Here is a 24,762-nt window from a genome sequence, read left to right as displayed (position 1 = left end):
AAACAAATCGAGCATCTGAAAGTGTCCCATGTGTAAAAAAACTGGAATATTATTGCACTGTGCAACCCACCTTTCAAGAATTCTAATACACAGCAATCCAACTAATAATGAGCATAAGTCAAAGGTTTGTGAAAAATGTAATTTTATTCAATAATGTGTGGTTACTATTTACATTTTCTACCCTTCCACTTCTTCTTTCGCGGACTTTTCCGTGTGGGCACTAACGGTTCTTTATCTAACGTGGTGCTTTTGCTGCAGGAGGTACGGGTTACTCTCCCCTGCCTACATTTGGAGAACCCAGTTCCATTGGAGGACTCATTCCCATTAGTAACTGTGTTCTCTTCCTGTTCTCTTAAGCCACCTGGTGTGTCAAAGACATCGGTCCTGCTGGACTGTGCAGAGCTTTGGTTGTCCACCACTTCAGTGAGGAGGCTGACCACAGAGTCAGCTTCCTCGCTGATCTGAGCTAAACCCTCCAGCACTGTTGCGTGCACTTTCTGAATGCTTGAATCCCCCTGGATAAGGCCAGTGTGAACGGTATCCCTTATATCTGACAGGCCTCTGCAAAGAACATCCTGAAGGTTGCCTAATCCAGTCCTCACAGCTGTCAGATGTTCAGCTATGCCACTCTGCAAGACACATTGCAATCCTGTGAACCCGCTTTGAATTTTGGATTGCAGGTCTACGATATCTGACTGCATACTTCTGTGTACATTGTGTAAATCAGTGTGGAAGGAGGTCTGCATATCTGCCATGGCTGACTGGATGCCGGTGAATGGGCCTCCAACACCTGTAGTTTCCGCCTGTTGCACCCTGGAGAATTCATCGTGGAACATCAGGGCCAGCAGATCGTGCGATGCTGCGTTTACACCGCCCGCTGGTACACACCCACGTCTCCGTGGCCATCCGGATGTTCCAGTGAATGCTTCTTCCTCCTGCTGTGCTACATCTACTGGTGTAGGTTCGGAGGGTTGTACCGGTTCATCATATGTGATGGTGACAGGGTAAGTCCCTGCAGGGTGTTTGAAGGTGATGGGTGTAGTGACAGTGGGGGTAACAGCCACTGTCAAAGTGTTAGTGGGTCTGGTGGTGGCAAGGGTGGTAGGTGTGATTTTGATGGGAGTGACAAGGGAGGGAGCATGGATGGCAGGAGTGGCAAGGGTGGTATTCGTGGCTATGTTGTTGGGCTTAATAGGGGCAGTGACACTAGTTGCAGGGCTGACAGCAGGTGTGATTTTGCTAGGTACGGTGTCTGTGCAGGGTTTAATATTAATATGGTGGTATAGGCTGGTGACGGGAGAAGAATGGGTGATGTTAATGAGCCTGGCATTGGTGACAGAGTTGGAAGTAATGGACCTAATTGATGCAATGGTGCTGGAAGTGGAGACGACGTTTCTGGCAGTAGTGATCGGTATGTCAGCAGCAGTAGTGGAGGCCGTAGCAATCTCTGCTTGTTGTCTTGCAGCCTTCTGTTCTGTCAGTAGATTTGGCTTTGCTGTATAGATTTAAAAAATCTTTATGTACTGAGATAACCATTGTTCAAGCATAATAAATAAATCATTATTTCTAATTACATTATAAAGTATGACAGAATAGTTCATGTCTGACTGGATAGGTTAGGCATTGCCCAGCTATACCTAGAGAGGAGTGTGTGAGAGACTGTATTACATCAAGGTGGTACAGGTCCATGGGTCAGGTGTTTTCTCCTGGCTGTTGTGAAAGCATTGGAGGGAGTGTGAAAGATATTAACCAGAATAGTTCCAGGGATGAGGAATTATGTGTAGATTACAGAAGCCAGGGCTGTTCTCCGTGAAGAAGAGAAGGTCGAGGAGGAGTTTTGATGGTCGCATTCATCAGTTGTGGGCAGAATGAAAAACTGTTGCGACTGGTGAATGGATCGAGAATCAGAGGACTTTGATTTAAGTGATTGTCAAAAGGAGCAATGGCCCCATGAGGTGAAAACTCTTTTGCGCAGTGATTGGTTAGGATGTGGAATGCACTGCCTGATTTAACCATGGCTTTCACAGGAGAGTTGGAAAGGATTAGCACGAGGTGCACTGCTCTTGCACAGAGCCATCAAGGACACAATGGCCTCCATTTGTGCTATTACCATTTCATCATTTGTAACGTAAAATGATTACAATGATAAAAATACTGTGATTTTAACTAGCCGGGTGACATTATTGATATTAATGCACCTGTAAACTTGAGAACACTGGCACAACACTTTGGCAGGAAATCAGCAGTGTCAAATATCGAATCACAGAATTATTACAGCCCAGAAGGTCATCCGGTCCATCGGGTTTGTGTAGGCTTTTTGGAAGAGCACCCTTCCCTATAATCCTGCAATTTCCCTTTCCTTATAGGAGCTTATCTAATTCCCGTTTGAAGGCCACAAATAAATATGTCCCTGCGTACATTCCAGATGGTGAACATTTGCAGCATAAAAAAGCTTTCCTCGTGTTCATATAATCATTAGATTCATTCCGGGTGCAAACTACAGGTGTGAGCTCTCCTGAAGAAAGTGGACGAAACCACAGATAAAAGGCGCAGTAGAAGCCCAACATGCAGAGGTAAACACTATCAAACAGATAGGTCTGCGATCGATAGCTTCTTGGGCACTAAGAAATCAAGGAGTTTGGGTTGGGGGGGGGGGGCGTTAAACAGAGTTGAATAGAAGGTTAGCCATGATCGTCTTGAGCAGCAGAGAAGGTTGGAGGGTCCAACACCTGATCGGGCCCCCAAGGTGCAGGGACGCTGCTTTGGAAGCCTGGTTTTAGGTGGTGAACAGAAGGAAGGAGATCAAGTTCACATTCTCAAACATTCTGTACATTTTCCCCAATTCTCACCTTCTCTTCCAACCCCTTACAAATAGCTTGGCATTCTTTCTATTCCTCCTATTCTTTCACCGTCTCTTACTACCCTCATTCCACATATGCTCTTTCGTTCCTCAGATTCCTCCCACCGTTGTACATTTCTAACAACAATTACCGCTGCGTACTCCTTATACTCTGTCCCACAGAAAAGGTAGCAGAACCAAAGCCAGGGCTCCTTGGATGAAAGGCAGATAGAGAATACCATGAAACAAAAAGAGAGGGTGTGTAATTCATGCAGGATGAATTTCTCAGGTGGGATCGAGGCCAATTATAATGAATTGAGAGGGAAATGAGGCACATCAACTCCATACTCCCAGATCACCTGGATCCACTGCAATCCGCATACCGCCACAACCGGTCCCCAGCCGACTATCTCCCAGCATCCACTGCAATCCGCAAACCACCACAACCGGTCCCCAGCCGACGATCTCCCAGGATCCACTGCAATCCGCATACCGCCACAACCGGTCCCCAGCCGACTATCTCCCAGGATCCACTGCAATCCGCATACCGCCACAACCGGTCCCCAGCCGACTATCTCCCAGCATCCACTGCAATCCGCATACCACCACAACCGGTCCCCAGCCGACTATCTCCCAGCATCGACTGCAATCCGCATACCGCCACAACCGGTCCCCAGCCGACAATCTCCCAGGATCCACTGCAATCCGCATACCGCCACAACCGGTCCCCAGCCGACTATCTCCCAGGATCCACTGCAATCTGCATATCACCACAACCGGTCCCCAGCCGACTATCTCCCAGGATCCACTGCAATCTGCATATCACCACAACCGGTCCCCAGACGACTATCTCCCAGGATCCACTGCTATCCGCATACCACCACAACCGGTCCCCAGCCGACTATCTCCCAGCATCCACTGCAATCCGCATACCACCACAATCGGTCCCCAGCCGACTATCTCCCAGGATCCACTGCAATCCGCATACCACCACAACCGGTCCCCAGCCGACTATTTCCCAGGATCCACTGCAATTCGCATACCGCCACAACCGGTCCCCAGCCGACTATTTCCCAGCATCCACTGCAATCCGCATACCACCACAACCGGTCTCCAGCCGACTATCTCCCTGGATCCACTGCAATCCGCATACCGCCACAACCGGTCCCCAGCCGACTATCTCCCAGGATCCACTGCAATCCGCATATCACCACAACCGGTCCCCAACCGACTATCTCCCAGCATCCACTGCAATCCGCATACCACCACAACCGGTCCCCAGCCGACTATCTCCCAGCATCCACTGCAATCCGCATACCGCCACAACCGGTCGCCAGCCGACTATCTCCCTGGATCCACTGCAATCCGCATACCACCACAACCGGTCCCCAGCCGACTATCTCCCAGGATCCACTGCAATCCGCATACCGCCACAACCGGTCCCCAGCCGACTATCTCCCAGGATCCACTGCAATCCGCATACCGCCACAACCGGTCCCCAGCCGACTATCTCCCAGGATCCACGGCAATTCGCATACCACCACAACCGGTCCCCAGCCGACTATCTCCCAGGGTCCACTGCAATCCGCATACCACCACAACCGGTCCCCAGCCGACTATCTCGCAGGATCCACTGCAATCTGCAGACCACCACAACCGGTCCCCAGCCGACTATCTCCCAGGATCCACTGCAATCCGCATACCACCACAACCGGTCCCCAGCCGACTATCTCCCAGGATCCACTGCAATCCGCATACCGCCACAACCGGTCCCCAGCCGACTATTTCCCAGCATCCACTGCAATCCACATACCGCCACAACCGGTCCCCAGCCGACTATCTCCCTGGATCCACTGCAATCCACATACCGCCACAACCGGTCCCCAGCCGACTATTTCCCAGCATCCACTGCAATCCGCATACCACCACAACCAGTCTCCAGCCGACTATCTCCCTGGATCCACTGCAATCCGCATACCGCCACAACCGGTCCCCAGCCGACCATCTCCCAGGATCCACTGCAATCTGCATATCACCACGACCGGTCCCCAGCCGACTATCTCCCAGCATCCACTGCAATCCGCATACCGCCACAACCGGTCCCCAGCCGACTATCTCCCTGGATCCACTGCAATCCGCATGCCGCCACAACCGGTCCCCAGCCGACTATCACCCAGGATCCACTGCAATCCACATACCGCCACAACCGGTCCCCAGCCGACTATCTCCCAGCATCCACTGCAATCCGCATGCCGCCACAACCGGTCCCCAGCCGACTATCTCCCAGGATCCACTGCAATCCACATACCGCCACAACCGGTCCCCAGCCGACTATCTCCCAGCATCCACTGCAATCCGCATACCGCCACAACCGGTCCCCAGCCGACTATCTCCCAGCATCCACTGCAATCCGCATACCGCCACAACCGGTCCCCAGCCGACTATCTCCCAGGATCCACTGCAATCCACATACCACCACAACCGGTCCCCAGCCGACTATCTCCCAGCATCCACTGCAATCCGCATACCGCCACAACCGGTCCCCAGCCGACTATCTCCCTGGATCCACTGCAATCCGCATACCGCCACAACCGGTCCCCAGCCGACTATCTCCCTGGATCCACTGCAATCCGCATACCGCCACAACCGGTCCCCAGCCGACTATCTCCCAGGATCCACTGCAATCCGCATACCGCCACAACCGGTCCCCAGCCGACTATCTCCCAGCATCCACTGCAATTCGCATACCACCACAACCGGTCCCCAGCCGACTATCTCCCAGGGTCCACTGCAATCCGCATACCACCACAACCGGTCCCCAGCCGACTATCTCCCAGGATCCACTGCAATCCGCATACCACAACAACCGGTCCCCAGCCGACTATCTCCCAGGATCCACGGCAATTCGCATACCACCACAACCGGTCCCCAGCCGACTATCTCCCAGCATCCACTGCAATCCGCATACCACCACAACCGGTCCCCAGCCGACTATCTCGCAGGATCCACTGCAATCCGCATACCGCCACAACCGGTCCCCAGCCGACTATCTCCCTGGATCCACGGCAATCCGCATACCACCACAACCGGTCCCCAGCCAACTATCTCCCAGCATCCACTGCAATCCGCATACCGCCACAACCGGTCCCCAGCCGACTATCTCCCAGCATCCACTGCAATCGGCATACCACCACAACCGGTCCCCAGCCGACTATCTCCCAGGATCCACTGCAATCCGCATACCGCCACAACCGGTCCCCAGCCGACTATCTCCCAGCATCCACTGCAATCCGCATACCACCACAACCGGTCCCCAGCCGACTATCTCCCAGCATCCACTGCAATCCGCATACCACCACAACCGGTCCCCAGCCGACTATCTCCCAGGATCCACTGCAATCCGCATACCGCCACAACCGGTCCCCAGCCGACTATCTCCCAGCATCCACTGCAATCCGCATACCACCACAACCGGTCCCCAGCCGACTATCTCCCTGGATCCACTGCAATCCGCATACCACCACAACTGTTCCCCAGCCGACTATCTCCCTGGATCCACTGCAATCCGCATACCGCCACAACCGGTCCCCAGCCAACTATCTCCCAGGATCCACTGCAATCCGCATACCGCCACAACCGGTCCCCAGCGACTATCTCCCAGCATCCACTGCAATCCGCATACCACCACAACCGGTCCCCAGCCGACTATCTCCCAGGATCCACTGCAATCCGCATACCACCACAACCGGTCCCCAGCCGACTATCTCCCTGGATCCACTGCAATCCGCATACCACCACAACCGGTCCCCAGCCGACTATCTCCCAGGATCCACTGCAATCCGCATACCGCCACAACCGGTCTCCAGCCGACTATCACCCAGGATCCACTGCAATCCGCATACCACCACAACCGGTCCCCAGCCAACTATCTCCCTGGATCCACTGCAATCCGCATACCACCACAACCGGTCCCCAGCCGACTATTTCCCAGCATCCACTGCAATTCGCATACCACCACAACCGGTCCCCAGCCGACTATTTCCCAGCATCCACTGCAATCCGCATACCGCCACAACCGGTCCCCAGCCGACTATCTCCCAGCATCCACTGCAATCCGCATAACACCACAACCGGTCCCCAGCCGACTATCTCCCTGGATCCACTGCAATCCGCATACCGCCACAACCGGTCCCCAGCCGACTATCTCCCAGCATCCACTGCAATCCGCATACCACCACAACCGGTCCCCAGCCGACTATCTCCCAGCATCCACTGCAATCCGCATACCGCCACAACCGGTCCCCAGCCGACTATCTCCCTGGATCCACTGCAATCCGCATACCACCACAACCGGTCCCCAGCCGACTATCTCCCTGGATCCACTGCAATCCGCATACCACCACAACCGGTCCCCAGCCGACTATCTCCCTGGATCCACTGCAATCCGCATAACACCACAACCGGTCCCCAGCCGACTATCTCCCAGGATCCACTGCCATCCGCATACCGCCACAACCGGTCCCCAGCCGACTATCTCCCAGCATCCACTGCAATCCGCATACCACCACAACCGGTCCCCAGCCGACTATCTCCCTGGATCCACTGCAATCCGCAAACCGCCACAACCGGTCCCCAGCCGACTATCTCCCTGGATCCACTGCAATCTGCATACCGCCACAACCGGTCCCCAGCCGACTATCTCCCTGGATCCACTGCAATCCGCATACCGCCACAACCGGTCCCCAGCCGACTATCCCCCAGCATCCACTGCAATCCGCATACCACCACAACCAGTCGCCAGCCGACCATCTCCCAGCATCCACTGCAATCCGCATACCGCCACAACCGGTCCCCAGCCGACTATCTCCCAGCATCCACTGCAATCCGCATACCACCACAACCGGTCCCCAGCCGACTATCTCCCTGGATCCACTGCAATCCGCATACCGCCACAACCGGTCCCCAGCCGACTATCGCCCAGGATCCACTGCAATCCGCATACCGCCACAACCGGTCCCCAGCCGACTATCTCCCTGGATCCACTGCAATCCGCATACCCCCACAACCGGTCCCCAGCCGACTATCGCCCAGGATCCACTGCAATCCGCATACCGCCACAACCGGTCCCCAGCCGACTATCTCCCTGGATCCACTGCAATCCGCATACCGCCACAACCGGTCCCCAGCCGACTATCTCCCAGCATCCACTGCAATCCGCATACCGCCACAACCGGTCCCCAGCCGACTATCGCCCAGCATCCACTGCAATCCGCATACCACCACAACCGGTCCCCAGCCGACTATCTCCCTGGATCCACTGCAATCCGCATACCACCACAACTGGTCTCCAGCCGACTATCGCCCAGGATCCACTGCAATCCGCATACCGCCACAAGCGGTCCCCAGCCGACTATCTCCCAGCATCCACTGCAATCCGCATACCGCCACAACCGGTCCCCAGCCGACTATCTCCCAGGATCCACTGCAATCCGCATACCGCCACAACCGGTCCCCAGCCGACTATCTCCCAGCATCCACTGCAATCCGCATACCGCCACAACCGGTCCCCAGCCGACTATCTCCCAGCATCCACTGCAATCCGCATACCGCCACAACCGGTCCCCAGCCGACTATCTCCCAGGATCCACTGCAATCCGCATACCGCCACAACCGGTCCCCAGCCGACTATCTCCCAGGATCCACTGCAATCCGCATACCGCCACAACCGGTCCCCAGCCGACTATCTCCCTGGATCCACTGCAATCCGCATACCGCCACAACCGGTCCCCAGCCGACTATCTCCCAGCATCCACTGCAATTCGCATACCACCACAACCGGTCCTCAGCCGACTATCTCCCAGCATCCACTGCAGTCCGCATTCCGCCACAACCAGTCCCCAGCCGACTATCTCCCAGGATCCACTGCAATCCGCATACCGCCACAACCGGTCCCCAGCCGACTATTTCCCAGCATCCACTGCAATCCGCATACCGCCACAACCGGTCCCCAGCCGACTATCGCCCAGGATCCACTGCAATCCGCATACCGCCACAACCGGTCCCCAGCCGACTATCTCCCTGGATCCACTGCAATCCGCATACCACCACAACCGGTCCCCAGCCGACTATCACCCAGGATCCACTGCAATCCGCATACCACCACAACCGGTCCCCAGCCGACTATCACCCAGGATCCGCTGCAATCCGCATACCACCACAACCGGTCCCCAGCCGACTATCTCCCAGGATCCACTGCAATCCGCATACCACCACAACTGGTCTCCAGCCGACTATCGCCCAGGATCCACTGCAATCCGCATGCCGCCACAACCGGTCCCCAGCCGACTATCACCCAGGATCCACTGCAATCCGCATACCACCACAACCGGTCCCCAGCCGACTATCTCCCAGGATCCACTGCAATCCGCATACCACCACAACCGGTCCCCAGTCGACTATCTCCCTGGATCCACTGCAATCCGCATACCACCACAACTGGTCCCCAGCCGACTATCTCCCAGCATCCACTGCAATCCGCATACCACCACAACCGGTCGCCAGCCGACTATCTCCCTGGATCCACTGCAATCCGCATACCGCCACAACCGGTCCCCAGCCGACTATCTCCCAGCATCCACTGCAATCCGCATACCACCACAACCGGTCCCCAGCCGACTATCTCACAGCATCCACTGCAATCCGCATACCACCACAACCGGTCCCCAGCCGACTATCTCCCAGGATCCACTGCAATCCGCATACCACCACAACCGGTCCCCAGCCGACTATCTCCCTGGATCCACTGCAATCCGCATACCGCCACAACCGGTCCCCAGCCGACTATCTCCCAGGATCCACTGCAGTCCGCATTCCACCACACCCGGTCCCCAGCCGACTATCTCCCAGGATCCACTGCAATCCGCATACCGCTACAACCGGTCCCCAGCTGACTATCTCCCAGGATCCACTGCAATCCGCATACCACCACAACCGGTCCCCAGCCGACTATCTCCCAGGATCCACTGCAATCCACATACCGCCACAACCGGTCCCCAGCCGACTATCTCCCAGCATCCACTGCAATCCGCATACCACCACAACCGGTCCCCAGCCGACTATCTCCCAGGATCCACTGCAATCCGCATACCACCACAACCGGTCCCCAGCCGACTATCTCCCAGGATCCACTGCAATCCACATACCGCCACAACCGGTCCCCAGCCGACTATCTCCCAGCATCCACTGCAATCCGCATACCACCACAACCGGTCCCCAGCCGACTATCTCCCAGCATCCACTGCAATCCGCATACCGCCACAACCGGTCCCCAGCCGACTATCTCCCAGGATCCACTGCAATCCGCATACCGCCAAAACCGGTCCCCAGCTGACTATCTCCCAGGATCCACTGCAATCCGCATACCACCACAACCGGTCCCCAGCCGACTATCTCCCAGGATCCACTGCAATCCACATACCGCCACAACCGGTCCCCAGCCGACTATCTCCCAGCATCCACTGCAATCCGCATACCACCACAACCGGTCCCCAGCCGACTATCTCCCAGGATCCACTGCAATCCGCATACCACCACAACCGGTCCCCAGCCGACTATCTCCCAGGATCCACTGCAATCCACCTACCGCCACAACCGGTCCCCAGCCGACTATCTCCCAGCATCCACTGCAATCCGCATACCACCACAACTGGTCTCCAGCCGACTATCGCCCAGGATCCACTGCAATCCGCATACCGCCACAACCGGTCCCCAGCCGACTATCTCCCAGGATCCACTGCAATCCGCATACCACCACAACCGGTCCCCAGCCGACTATCTCCCAGCATCCACTGCAATCCGCATACCGCCACAACCGGTCCCCAGCCGACTATCTCCCAGCATCCACTGCAATCCGCATACCACCACAACCGGTCCCCAGCCGACTATCTCCCAGCATCCACTGCAATCCGCATACCGCCACAACCGGTCCCCAGCCGACTATCTCCCAGGATCCACTGCAATCCGCATACCGCCACAACCGGTCCCCAGCTGACTATCTCCCAGGATCCACTGCAATCCGCATACCACCACAACCGGTCCCCAGCCGACTATCTCCCAGGATCCACTGCAATCCACATACCGCCACAACCGGTCCCCAGCCGACTATCTCCCAGCATCCACTGCAATCCGCATACCACCACAACCGGTCCCCAGCCGACTATCTCCCAGGATCCACTGCAATCCGCATACCACCACAACCGGTCCCCAGCCGACTATCTCCCAGGATCCACTGCAATCCACATACCGCCACAACCGGTCCCCAGCCGACTATCTCCCAGCATCCACTACAATCCGCATACCGCCACAACCGGTCCCCAGCCGACTATCTCCCAGGATCCACTGCAATCCGCATACCACCACAACCGGTCCCCAGCCGACTATCTCCCTGGATCCACTGCAATCCGCATACCGCCACAACCGGTCCCCAGCCGACTATCGCCCAGCATCCACTGCAATCCGCATACCGCCACAACCGGTCCCCAGCCGACTATCTCCCAGGATCCACTGCAATCCGCATACCACCACAACCGGTCCCCAGCCGACTATCTCCCAGCATCCACTGCAATCCGCATACCGCCACAACCGGTCCCCAGCCGACTATCTCCCAGCATCCACTGCAATCCGCATACCACCACAACCGGTCCCCAGCCGACTATCTCCCAGCATCCACTACAATCCGCATACCGCCACAACCGGTCCCCAGCCGACTATCTCCCTGGATCCACTGCAATCCGCATACCGCCACAACCGGTCCCCAGCCGACTATCTCCCAGCATCCACTGCAATCCGCATTCCAATCTCCCTGGCACTACACTCATCCCTGGAGCATCTCGACAACAAGGACTCCGACATCAGACTCCTATTTATTGACTATATCTCTGCCTTCAGCACCATAATCCCAGCCGAGCTCATATCAAAGCTCCAAAAGCTAGGACTTGGCTTCTTCTTCTGCAACTGGATCCTCAACTTTCTGACCCATTGACCACATTCAGTAAGAATAAACAACAACACCTCCCCCACGATAGTCCTCAATACTGGGGCATCGCAAGGCTGCGTACTTAGCCCCCTACTCTACTCCCTGTACACACACGACTGCGTGGCAAAACATGGCTCCAACTCCATCTACAAGTTTGCTGACGATACGACCATAGTGGGCCGGATCTCGAATAACGATGAGTCCGAATACAGGAGGGAGATAGAGAACCTAGTGGAGTGGTGTAGCGACAACAATCTCTCCCTCAATGCCAGCAAAACTAAAGAGCTGGTCATTGACTTCAGGAAGCAAAGTATTGTACACACCCCGTCAGCATCAACGGGGCCGAGGTGGAGATGGTTAGCAGTTTCAAATTCCTAGGGGTGCACATCTCCAAAAATCTGACCTGGTCCACCCACGTCGATGCTACCACCAAGAAAGCACAACAGCGCCTATACCTCCTCAGGAAACTAAGGAAATTCGGCATGTCCACATTGACTCTTACCAACTTTTACCGATGCACCATAGAAAGCATCCTATCGGGCTGCATCACAGCCTGGTATGGCAACTGCTCGGCCCAGGACCGCAAGAAACTTCAGAGAGTCGTGAACACTGCCCAGTCCATCACACAAACCTGCCTCCCAACCAGTGACTCCATCTACACCACCCGCTGCCTGGGGACAGCGGGCAGCATAATCAAAGATCCCTCCCACCCGGCTTACTCACTCTTCCAACTTCTTCCATCGGGCAGGAGATACAGAAGTCTGAGAACACGCACAAACAGATTCCCTGCTGTTCCCAGACTCCTAAATGACCCTCGTATGGACTGATCTGATCTCTTCATACATCTTTTTTACTGAGCAGTACTACACACTGTATGCTTCACCCGATGCCTGTGACTATATATTTATATTGTGTATTTAATGTTTACCCTGTTATGTATTTTCTTTTCATGTACTAAATGCTTTGACTACACTGTACGCAGAACAATACTTTTCACTGTACCTTGGTACACGTGTCAATAAACCAAACCAAACCAAACATGACCGGCAGAGAGAGAATGTCGAGAACAGTTAACCTAAAAATCTCATACCAGCATAACAGTAAGTGGCTGTACAGCTCTAGTTGAGAGGAAAGCGTTGAATGCTTAGTGGTGCAAGGCCAGGTTAGAGTACTTAAAGAGTCTTTTGTATCAGTGTTTAATAAGGAAGGTAATGCTGAGAAAGTCTGTGTCGAGGCCGAGGTGGGAGAGGTGATGGAATGAAAATGGATCGGTAGGATGTACTGGGAGGGCTGAGAGTGCATAAGCCACCTGGTGCAAATGGTTTGTTTCCCATGTTGCTTAGTGAAATAAGCGAGGAAAATATAACTAACTATATAGCTTACTTGAATAAAATGCCATTAATATTATAACTAGAGCATTGCATCCAGTTCTAGTCACCACAGTTTCGGGGCCTTGAAAGGGTGCTGAGGAGATCTACCAGAACGGTTCCTGGGGCGAGGTAGGTTTGCTACAAGATTAGTTTGGTTGATGTCCTTGGAACTAAAGGAGGACGAGGGGAGATTTGATAGAGGTGACCAGAAGGACAGCCAGAATGCGGAACCTGGCACCTGAACGGGAGGCTGTCCAAAAAGGGGAATGAAGGAAGGAGGTGTGAAGCGGAGGAGAAGATGGGAGAAAAGGGAGGAGGGAGTTGAGGGGAAAGGGAAGAGGTGGAGAGGGTGTGGTCGAACCAAGGTTCAATTCGGGTCTAGCATAACCTGCCTACTTCTCAAAGCAATCCCACTAGAAATAAAGATTAGTGTCTGGTTTTTGATGGCCTTGCTAACCTGTGGCCCAACGTTTAGTGAGTAATATGTTTGTACTCTGAAATTCCCTTTGCTCTCTATCTACCTGGAACCATTCTACTCATTTATCTTTAAAATCTCGGTCAATTTATAGGTAGTTGTAAAGTTTTAGTAGCATTAGCCAGGTTTAGTAGCAGTAGCAGAGCTAATTGGAGTAGCAGAGTTTGATAATTATAAATCAATTAAAATCACAATAAATGAATTAAAAGATAATAAAGATGGTAGGGCAGGTGATGTCTTGTGCCCACAGAATGGGAAAGTTCCTGGACATCCAGGGTAAACATATCTGTAGTGAGTGTCAGCGGGGCGGCGCAGTGGTTAGCACTGCTGCCTCACAGCGTCGAAGACCGAGGTTCGATCCCGGCCTCCAGTCACTGTCCGTGTGGAGTTTGCACATTCTCCCCGTGTCTGCGTGGGTCTCACCCCCACAACACAAAGATGTGCAGGGTCGGTGGATTGGCCACGCTAAATTGCCCCTTAATTGGAAAAAAAAACAATTGGGTGCTGTAAATTTCTATTAAAAAATGTTTTTTTGAAGTGTCAGCCATTTATATACGAACACATGAATTCGGCCACTTGAACCTGCTCCACCATTCACGAAGACCAAGGCTGATCGGAATGTGGTCTCAACTCACGTTCCTGCCGGCCCTGATCACCTTTGCCTCCCTGGATAGGCAAGAATCTACCTCTGCCGTAAAACTATTATTTGACGTTGCCGCCACCGTTCTCTGGGATAGAGTTCCAAAGGTTCACAACCCTCAGAGAGAACAATTATTTTCATCTCCTTCTGAAACGGGAGGCCCCTTACTTTTAAACTGTGTCCCTTTGTTGTAGTTTCTCCCACAATGGGAACATCCTTCCTGTCAAGTCCTCTCCGGATCTCACCTCTCATTCTTTTAAACTCCAATGGATACGGGCCCAGCCTGTCCAACCTTTTTACGATTACCTCCCCCACAACCCCATCCCTGGTATCAGTCGAGTGAACCTTCTCTGCATTGCTTCTAATTCATTTCTTAAACAAGGAGGCCAGCACTGTACACAGGATTCCAGATGTGGTCTCCTCAAGAACCTGCACAATTGAAGCATAATCTCCCTGCTTTTATATTCCATAAACACCACCATTCCGTTTGTCATCCTAATCGCTTGCTGTACTTGCAGACTAACCTTTCCTGATTCATGTACCAGGACATGAATGAGGAATCAGGCTCGCTGGAGCAGAGGAGACTGAGGGGGGACATATAAGAATATAAGAACTAGGAGCAGGAGTAGGCCATCTGGCCCCTCGAGCCTGCTCCACCATTCAATGAGATCATGGCTCATCTTTTGTGGACTCAGCTCCACTTTCCGGCCCGAACACCATAACCCTTAATCCCTTTATTCTTCAAAAATTTTATCTTAAAAACATTTAATGAAGGAGCCTCTACTGCTTCAGTGGGCAAGGAATTCCATCGATTCACAACCCTTTGGGTGAAGAAGTTCCTCCTAAACTCAGTCCTAAATCTACTTCCCCTTATTTTGAGGCTATGCCCCCTAGTTTTGCTTTCGCCCGCCAGTGGAAACAACCTGCCCGCATCTATCCTGTCTATTCCCTTCATAATCTTATATGTTTCTATAAGATCCCCCCTCATCCTTCTAATTTCCAACGAGTACAGTCCCAGTCTACTCAACCTCTCCTCGTAATCCAACCCCTTCAACTCTGGGATTAACCTAGTGAATCTCCTCTGCACACCCTCCAGTGCCAGTACGTCCTTTCTCAAGGAGACCAAAACTGAACACAATACTCCAGGTGTGGCCTCACTAACACCGTATACAATTGCAGCATAACCTCCCTAGTCTTAAACTCCATCCCTCCAGCAATGAAGGACAAAATTCCATTTGCCTTCTTAATCACCTGTTGCACCTGTAAACCAACTTTTGCGACTCATGCACTAGCACACCCAGGTCTCTCTGCTCAGCAGCATGTTTTAATATTTTATCATTTAAATAATAATCCCTTTTGCTGTTATTCCTACCAAAATGGATAACCTCACATTTGTCAACATTGTATTCCATCTGCCAGACCCTAGCCCATTCACTTAGCCTATCCAAATCCCTCTGCAGACTTCCAGTATCTTTTGCACTTTTTGCTTTACCACTTATCTTAGTGTCGTCTGCAAACTTGGACACATTGCCCTTGGTCCCCAACTCCAAATCATCTATGTAAATTGTGAACAATTGTGGGCCCAACACTGATCCCTGAGGGACACCACTAGCTACTGATTGCCAACCAGTGAAACACCCATTAATCCCCACTCTTTGCTTTCTATTAATTAACCAATCCTCTATCCATGCTACTACATTCCCCTAAATGCCATGCATCTTTATCTTATGCAGCAACCTTTTGTGTGGCACCTTGTCAAAGGCTTTCTGGAAATCCAGATATACTACATCCATTGGCTCCCCGTTATCTACCGCACTGTTAATGTCCTCAAAAAATTCCACTAAATTAGTTAGGCACGACCTGCCCTTTATGAACTCGCGCTGCGTCTGCCCAATGGGATAATTTCCATCCAGATGCCTCGCTATTTCTTCCTTGATGATAGATTCCAGCATCTTCCCTACTACCGAAGTTAAGCTCACTGGCCTATAATTACCCGCTTTATGCCTACCTCCTTTTTTAAACAATGGTGTCACGTTTGCTAATTTCCAATCCGCCGGGACCACCCCAGAGTCTAGTGAATTTTGGTAAATTATCACTAGTGCATTTGCAATTTCCCTAGCCATCTCTTTTAGCATTCTGGCATGCATTCCATCAGGTCCAGGAGACTTGTCTACCTTTAGCCCCATTAGCTTGCCCATCACTACCTCCTTGGTGATAACAATCCTCTCAAGGTCCTCACCTGTCATAGCCTCATTTCCATCTGTCACTGGCATGTTATTTGTGTCTTCCACTGTGAAGACCGACCCAAAAAACCTGTTCAGTTCCTCAGCCATTTCCTCATCTCCCATTATTAAGTCTCCCCTCTCATCCTCTAAAGGACCAATATTTACCTTAGCCACTCTTTTTTGTTTTATATATTTGTGGAAACTTTTACTATCTGTTTCTATATTCTGAGCAAGTTTACTCTCATAATCTATCTTACTTTTCTTTATAGCTTTTTTAGTAGCTTTCTGTTGCCCCCTAAAGATTTCCCAGTCCTCTAGTCTCCCACTGATCTTTCCTACTTTGTATGTTTTTTCCTTCAATTTGATACTCTCCCTTATTTCCTTAGATATCTACGGTCGATTTTCCCTCTTTTTACCGTCCTTCCTTTTTGTTGGTATCTGAGCACTGTGAAAAATCACTTGGAAGGTTCTCCACTGTTCCTCAACTGTTTCACCATAAAGTCTTTGCTCCCAGTCTACCTTAGCTAGTTCTTCTCTCATCCCATTGTAATCTCCTTTGTTTAAGCACAAAACACTAGTGTTTGATTTTACCTTCTCACCCTCCATCTGTATTTTAAATTCCACCATATTGTGATCGCTCCTTCCGAGAGGATGCCTAACTAAGAGACCATTAATCAATCCTGTCTCATTACACAGGACCATATCTAGGACCACTTGTTCCCTTGTAGATTCCATTACATACTGTTCTAGGAAACTATCGCGGATACATTCTATAAACTCCTCCTCAAAGCTGTCTTGACCGACCTGGTTAAACCAATCGACATGTAGATTAAAATCCCCCATGATAACTGCTGTACCATTTCTACATGCATCAGTTATTTCTTTGTTTATTGCCTGCCCCACCATAATGTTATTATTTGGTGGCCTATAGACTACTCCTATCAGTGACTTTTCCGCCTTACTATTCCTGATTTCCACCCAAATGGATTCAACCTTATCCTCCATAGCACCGATGTCATCCCTTACTGTTGCCCGGATGTCATCCTTAAATAACAGAACTACACCACCTCCCTTACCATCCACTCTGTCCTTCCGAATAGTTTGATACCCTCGGATATTTAACTCCCAGTCGTGACCATCCTTTAACCATGTTTCAGTAATGGCCACTAAATCATAGTCATTCACGATGATTTGCGCCATCAACTCATTTACCTTAAGACCATAAGACATAGGAGTGGAAGTAAGGCCATTCGGCCCATCGAGTCCACTCCACCATTCAATCATGGCTGATTTCAACTCCATTTACCCGCTCTCTCTCCATAGCCCTTAATTCCTCGAGAAATCAAGAATTTATCAACTTCTGTCTTAAAGACACTCAACGTCCCGGCCTCCACCGCCCTCTGTGGCAATGAATTCCACAGACCCACCACTCTCTGGCTGAAGAAATTTCTCCTCATCTCTGTTCTAAAGTGACTCCCTTTTATTCTAAGGCTGTGCCCCCGGGTCCTAGTCTCCCCTGCTAATGGAAACAACTTCCCTACATCCACCCTATCTAAGCCATTCATTATCTTGTAAGTTTCTATTAGATCTCCCCTCAACCTCCTAAACTCCAATGAATATAATCCCAGGATCCTCAGACGTTCATCGTATGTTAGGCCTACCATTCCTGGGATCATCCGTGTGAATCTCCGCTGGACCCGCTCCAGTGCCAGTATGTCCTTCCTGAGGTGTGGGGCCCAAAATTGCTCACAGTATTCTAAATGGGGCCTAACTAATGCTTTATAAAGCTTCAGAAGTACATCCCTGCTTTTATATTCCAAGCCTCTTGAGATGAATGACAACATTGCATTTGCTTTCTTAATTACGGACTCAACCTGCAAGTTTATCTTTAGAGAATCCTGGACTAGGACTCCCAAGTCCCTTTGCACTTCAGCATTATGAATTTTGTCACCGTTTAGAAAATAGTCCATGCCTCTATTCTTTTTTCCAAAGTGCAAGACCTCGCACTTGCCCACGTTGAATTTCATCAGCCATTTCTTGGACCACTCTCCTAAACTGTCTAAATCTTTCTGCAGCCTCCCCACCTCCTCCATACTACCTGCCCCTCCACCTATCTTTGTATCATCGGCAAACTTAGCCAGAATGCCCCCAGTCCCGTCATCTAGATCGTTAATATATAAAGAGAACGCCGGTTGCGGCGATTACCAGCTAAGCCGCACGTTTCGGCGGCTCCAGCTCGAACGGATCTGCGGGCTCTTTTAAGAGCCCCAACAGGGAATTTTTTCGGGATGAAACCCGGTGTGGGGTGAGACAACAGGGAGTCCCCCCCAACGAAAAAGAAAAATATCGGCGGCGGCGGCCAGATCGCGAAGAATCCTCGAGGACAGGGGCAGAAGGAAAAAGGAGCAAGGTGGCAGCGGAGAGAGCCCAGGCGACATGGGGGCCGGACCAAGACGAATTTTTGAGACAAATTTTGAGAATTTGTGGAGCTGCTTAAGAAGGAGGTGCTGGCCCCGATGCTACAAGCAATTGAGGGGCTTAAGGAGGCACAAAAGACCCAGGAGATGGAGCTCCGCGTGGTGGAGCAGAAGGTGACGGACAACGAGGATGAGATCCTGGGCGGTCAAAACGCAGACGCACGAGGCGCTCCACAAAAAGTGCATTGAAAGGTTTGAAGTCCTAGAAAACAGATCACGGAGAAAGAACCTTCGGATCCTGGGTCTCCCCGAGGGAGTGGAAGGAGCGGACGGCGGGGCTTACGTGAGCACGATGCTACGCTCGCTAATGGGAGCTGAGGCCCCCTTGGAAGTGGAAGGGGCCCACCGGGTCCCTGCGAGGAGACCAAAGGCGGGAGAACCACCTAGGGCGATGATCGTGCGATTTCACCGCTTCAATGACAGAGAGGTGGTTCTGAGATGGGCCAAAAAGGTACGAAGTAGTAGATGGGAGAATGCGGTGGTACGGGTGTACCAGGATTGGAGTGCGGAGGTGGCGAGAAGGAGGGCGAGTTTTAATCGAGCCAAGGAGGTGCTACACAAGAAGGTGAAGTTCGGGATGTTGCAGCGACTGTGGGTCACGCACCAGGAGAGGCATCACTACTTCGAAACGTCGGAAGAAGCATGGACCTTCATTAAAAATGAGAAATTGGATCAGAACTGAGGGACTGATGTTGGAGGGGAAACGACAATGCTGATGTATATAGAGATGTAAATTGGGGAGGGGGGGACACTAAGAAATGTGGGCGCCGGTGGGGGGGGAAGAAGAGACATAGGCGGGGGATGGGGAATGGGAGTGGGGCGGCAGAGGGAGCTGCGCCACAAGGGGCGGGACAGCTATAGAGAACACGGGGCTTATTGTTCTTGTTCCCGCGCCAGAAAGATGATGGCGGGAAGATAGGTGCAAGGTAGATGGTAGTTCCCCACACGGGGGGGTCAAGGAGAGAGCGGGAGAAGCCGGGGTCAGTTGAAGTCAGCTGACTTTCGGAAGCAATATGGGGGGAGTAATCATGCTAGATGGGGATCTAGCGGGGGGCGGGGGGGAGGGGGGGATAACTGGGTTGCTGCTGCAGAGATCGAAGAGGAACTGGTAAAAGAAAAGGTGGTCGGGGCGGGAAAGCGCCGCCTGGGGAACGGGTGGGTGCGCGGGACCGGGACGTGGGACTGGCCTAGAGAGGGTGATGGCTAGTCGACAGGGGAGGGGGGCAGGCAGCCCCCCAGTTCGGCTGATCACGTGGAACGTGAGAGGCCTAAATGGGCCGATTAAAAGGGCCCGAGTGTTCGCGCACTTGAAAGGACTGAGGGCAGGCGTGGCCATGCTTCAGGAGACGCACCTGAAGGTGGCGGACCAAGTTAGGTTAAGGAAAGGATGGGTGGGGCAGGTGTTCCACTCAGGGTTGGATGCAAAGAACAGAGGAGTGGCCATACTGGTGGGGAAACGGGTGTCATTCGAAGCTAGGAACATTGTAGCAGACAGCGGAGGCAGATATGTGATGGTGAGTGGCAGACTGGAGGGAATGGAGGTCGTGTTGGTTAACGTATATGCCCCGAATTGGGATGATGCGGGATTTATGAAGCGGATGCTGGGACGTATCCCGGACCTGGAGGTAGGAAGCCTGATAATGGGGGGGGGGGACTTCAACACCGTGTTGGACCCAGAGTTAGATAGATCTAGATCTAGGACCGGAAGAAGGCCTGCAGCGGCCAAGGTGCTTAGGGGGGTTTATGGACCAAATGGGGGGAGTGGATTCGTGGCGATTTGTTAGGCCGATGGCCAAAGAGTTCTCCTTCTTCTCCCATGTTCACAAGGTGTACTCCCGGATAGATTTCTTTGTTTTGGGAAGGTCACTGAACTCGAGGGTGGAAGGAACTGAGTACTCAGCCATAGCTGTTTCAGATCATGCCCCACACTGGGTGGACCTGGAACTAGGAGAGGAGAGTGAGCAGCGTCCACTCTGGCGACTGGATGTGGGATTATTGGCGGATGAGGGAGTCTGCGGAAGGGTGCGGGGATGTATCGAAAGGTACCTGGAGGCCAATGACGACGGGGAGGTCCGAGTGGGAGTAGTATGGGAAGCACTAAAGGCGGTGGTCAGAGGAGAGCTGATCTCCATCAGGGCCCACAAGGGGAAAATAGAGGCCAAGAAAAGGGAAAGACTACTGGGGGAGATTTTGAGGGTAGATAAAGAATACGCGGAGGCCCCGGAGGAAGGGCAATACAGGGAGAGGCGACGACTCCAGACGGAGTTCGACCTGTTGACCACAAGGAGGGCGGAGGCACAGTGGAGGAAGGCACAGGGGATGCGATATGAATATGGGGAAAAGGCGAGTCGCCTGTTGGCCCATCAGCTGCGAAAGAGGACAGCGGCGAGGGAGATAGGGGGAATTAGGGATGAAATGGGAGCTACGGTGCGGAGAGCAGGGAAGATAAACGAGGTGTTTAAGACCTTTTACGAGAGACTATATAGGTCCCAACCCCCGGAGGGAAAAGAGGAGATGCGGCAGCTTTTGGACCAATTAAGGTTCCCGAGGGTGGAGGAGCAGGAGGTGGAAGGCCTGGGGGCGCCGGTTGGGGTGGATGAGGTTACCAAGGGGCTGGGGAACATGCAGGCAGGGAAGGCCCCGGGACCAGATGGGTTCCCGGTGGAATTCTATAGAAAATATGTGGACTTGTTGGCCCCGCTGCTGGTAAGGACCTTTAACGAGGCCAGAGAAGGGGGGACCCTACCCCCGACAATGTCGGAGGCGACGATATCGCTAATCTTGAAGCAGGAAAAAGATCCACTGCAGTGCGGGTCCTATAGGCCTATCTCACTGCTAAATGTGGACGCCAAGTTGCTAGCAAAGGTGCTGGCAACGAGGATAGAGGATTGTGTCCCGGGGGTGGTGCACGAAGACCAGACAGGGTTCGTAGAGGGGAGACAACTAAATGTCAACGTGCGACGGCTATTAGGGGTGATAATGATGCCCCCAGCAGAGGGGGAGGCAGAGATAGTGGCGGCAATGGATGCAGAGAAGGCATTTGATAGGGTGGAGTGGGAGTATCTATGGGAGGTGCTGAGGAGGTTCGGGTTCGGGGACGGGTTTGTCAGCTGGGTTAAACGCCTCTATGGGGCCCCAACGGCAAGTGTGGTCACAGGTCGGCAAAGGTCGGAGTATTTTCGACTACACAGGGAAACAAGACAGGGATGCCCGTTGTCCCCATTACTGTTCGCGTTGGCAATTGAACCACTGGCCATAGCGCTGAGAGACTCCAGAAAATGGAGAGGGGTGATTAGAGGGGGAGAGGAACACCGAGTGTCACTCTACGCGGATGACCTACTGTTGTATGTGACGGACCCAGTGGGGGGATGACAAAGGTCATGCAGATATTGAGGGAGTTTGGAGATTTCTCGGGATATAGGCTTAACATGGGAAAGAGTGAGCTTTTTGTGATACACCCTGGGGACCAGAGTAGAGGGATAAATTGCCTACCGTTAAGGAGAGTGGAAAGAAACTTCCGATACCTGGGGATTCAGATAGCCAGGAGCTGGGGAACCTTACACAGACTCAATCTGACACGACTGGTGGAACAAATGGAAGAGGATTTCAAAAGGTGGGACATGCAGCCGCTGTCACTGGCGGGCAGAGTGCGGGCAATTAAGATGATGGTCCTCCCGAGGTTCCTATTTGTGTTCCAATGTCTCCCTATACTGATCACTAAGGCCTTCTTTAAAAAAATAGATAGGAGCATCACGAGCTTTGTGTGGGCAGGGAAGGCCCCGAGGGTAAGGAGGGGGTTCCTACAACGTAGCAGAGACAGAGGGGGACTGGCGTTGCCGAATTTGGGCGACTACTACTGGGCCGCCAACGTGGCGATGATTCGTAAATGGATGATAGAGGGAGAGGGAGCGGCGTAGAAAAGGTTGGAGATGAAGTCCTGCAAAGGGACGAGTTTAAAAGCGTGGGGACGGCGCCACTACCGCTCTCCCCAAAGAAATTTACCACGAACCCAGTGGTGGCGGCAACATTAAGTATCTGGGGGCAATGGAGGCGACAGAGGGGTGTGCTGGGAGCCTCGATGTGGTCCCCGATCAGGAACAATCATAGGTTTGCCCCAGGGAGGCTAGACGGAGGATTCCAGAGCTGGCACCGGGTAGGAATCAGGAGAGTGGGAGATTTATTTATAGACGGGACGTTTGCGAGCTTGGGAGCGCTTGAGGAAAAGTATGAGCTGCCCCGGGGAAATTTCTTTAGATATATGCAGGTGAGAGCGTTCACGAAACAACGGGTGAGGGAATTTCCGCTGCTCCCGACACAAGGGATCCAGGACAGGGTGCTTTCGGGGGTGTGGGTCGGGGAGGGCAAAGTGTCAGAGATATACCGGGAGATGAGAGAAGAGGGGGAGGAGTTGGTGGGCGAACTGAAGGGAAAATGGGAAGAAGAGCTCGGGGAGGAGATTGAGGAGGGTTTGTGGGCTGATGCCCTAAGCAGGGTAAATTCCTCTTCCTCGTGTGCCAGGCTTAGCCTGATCCAATTTAAGGTGCTGCATAGAGCACACATAACGGGAGCAAGGTTGAGCAGGTTCTTCGGAGTGGAGGACAAGTGTGGGAGGTGCGGGGGAAGCCCGGCGAACCACACACATATGTTTTGGTTGTGTCCGGCACTGGAGGGGTATTGGAGGGGAGTGACGTTTTGTTTGGGTTTTTGGAGGGGGAGAGGGGGCGGGGGGGAATATTACTTTGTGTCATTTGGTTAGTTTACCATGTTAGTTACACAATGTTATATTGCAGTTATCATGTTACTTTTATTTTTATTTCTTTGATTTGTAAGGGAAAGAATTGTGTTTGAAAACTTTAATAAAATATATATTTTTAAAAATATATATAAAGAGAACAGCTGCGGCCCCAACACTGAACCCTGCGGGACACCACTCGTCACCGGTTGCCATTCCGAAAAAGAACCTTTTATCCCAACTCTCTGCCTTCTGCCTGACAGCCAATCGTCAATCCATGTTAGTACCTTGCCTCGAATACCATGGGCCCTTATTTTACTCAGCAGTCTCCCGTGAGGCACCTTATCAAAAGCCTTTTGGAAGTCAAGATAGATAACATCCATTGGCTCTCCTTGGTCTAACCTATTTGTTATCTCTTCAAAGAACTCTAACAGGTTTGTCAGGCACGACCTCCCCTTACTAAATCCATGCTGACTTGTCCTAATCTGACCCTGCACTTCCAAGAATTTAGAAATCTCATCCTTAACAATGGATTCTAGAATCTTGCCAACAACCGAGGTTAGGCTAATTGGCCTATAATTTTCCATCTTTTTCCTTGTTCCCTTCTTGAACAGGTGGGTTACAACAGCGATTTTCCAATCCTCTGGGACTTTCCCTGGCTCCAGTGACTTTTGAAAGATCATAACTAACGCCTCCACTATTTCTTCAGCTATCTCCTTTAGAACTCTAGGATGTAGTCCATCTGGGCCCGGAGATTTATCAATTTTTAGACCTCTTAGTTTCTCTAGCACTTTCTCCTTTGTGATGGCTACCATATTCAACTCTGCCCCCTGACTCTCCGGAATTGTTGGGATATTACTCATGTCTTCTACTGTGAAGACTGACGCAAAGTACTTATTCAGTTCCTCAGCTATTTCCTTGTCTCCCATCACAAAATTACCAGCGTCATTTTGGAGCGGCCCAATGTCAA

The 24,762-nt window shown here is 52.3% G+C and overlaps 1 protein-coding gene across 1 annotated transcript in view; it reads right to left on the bottom strand.

The window, feature by feature from the left end:
- Positions 1 to 125: 125 nt before the first annotated feature.
- Positions 126 to 24,762, bottom strand: part of LOC140389446 (uncharacterized) — a 131,223-nt gene continuing 106,586 nt past the window's right edge. Inside the window, exon 8 of the mRNA XM_072473582.1 lies at positions 126 to 1,495. Coding sequence (XP_072329683.1) covers positions 165 to 1,495 — 1,331 coding nt within the window. The 3' untranslated portion in view covers positions 126 to 164. The remainder of the gene's footprint in view (positions 1,496 to 24,762) is intronic.

Source organism: Scyliorhinus torazame, chromosome 14 (assembly GCF_047496885.1).
Source record: "Scyliorhinus torazame isolate Kashiwa2021f chromosome 14, sScyTor2.1, whole genome shotgun sequence".
In the NCBI taxonomy this organism is placed as follows: Eukaryota; Metazoa; Chordata; class Chondrichthyes; order Carcharhiniformes; family Scyliorhinidae; genus Scyliorhinus; species Scyliorhinus torazame.
Note: the sequence above shows the minus strand (reverse complement) of the source record. Positions and strands in the feature narration are given on the sequence as shown.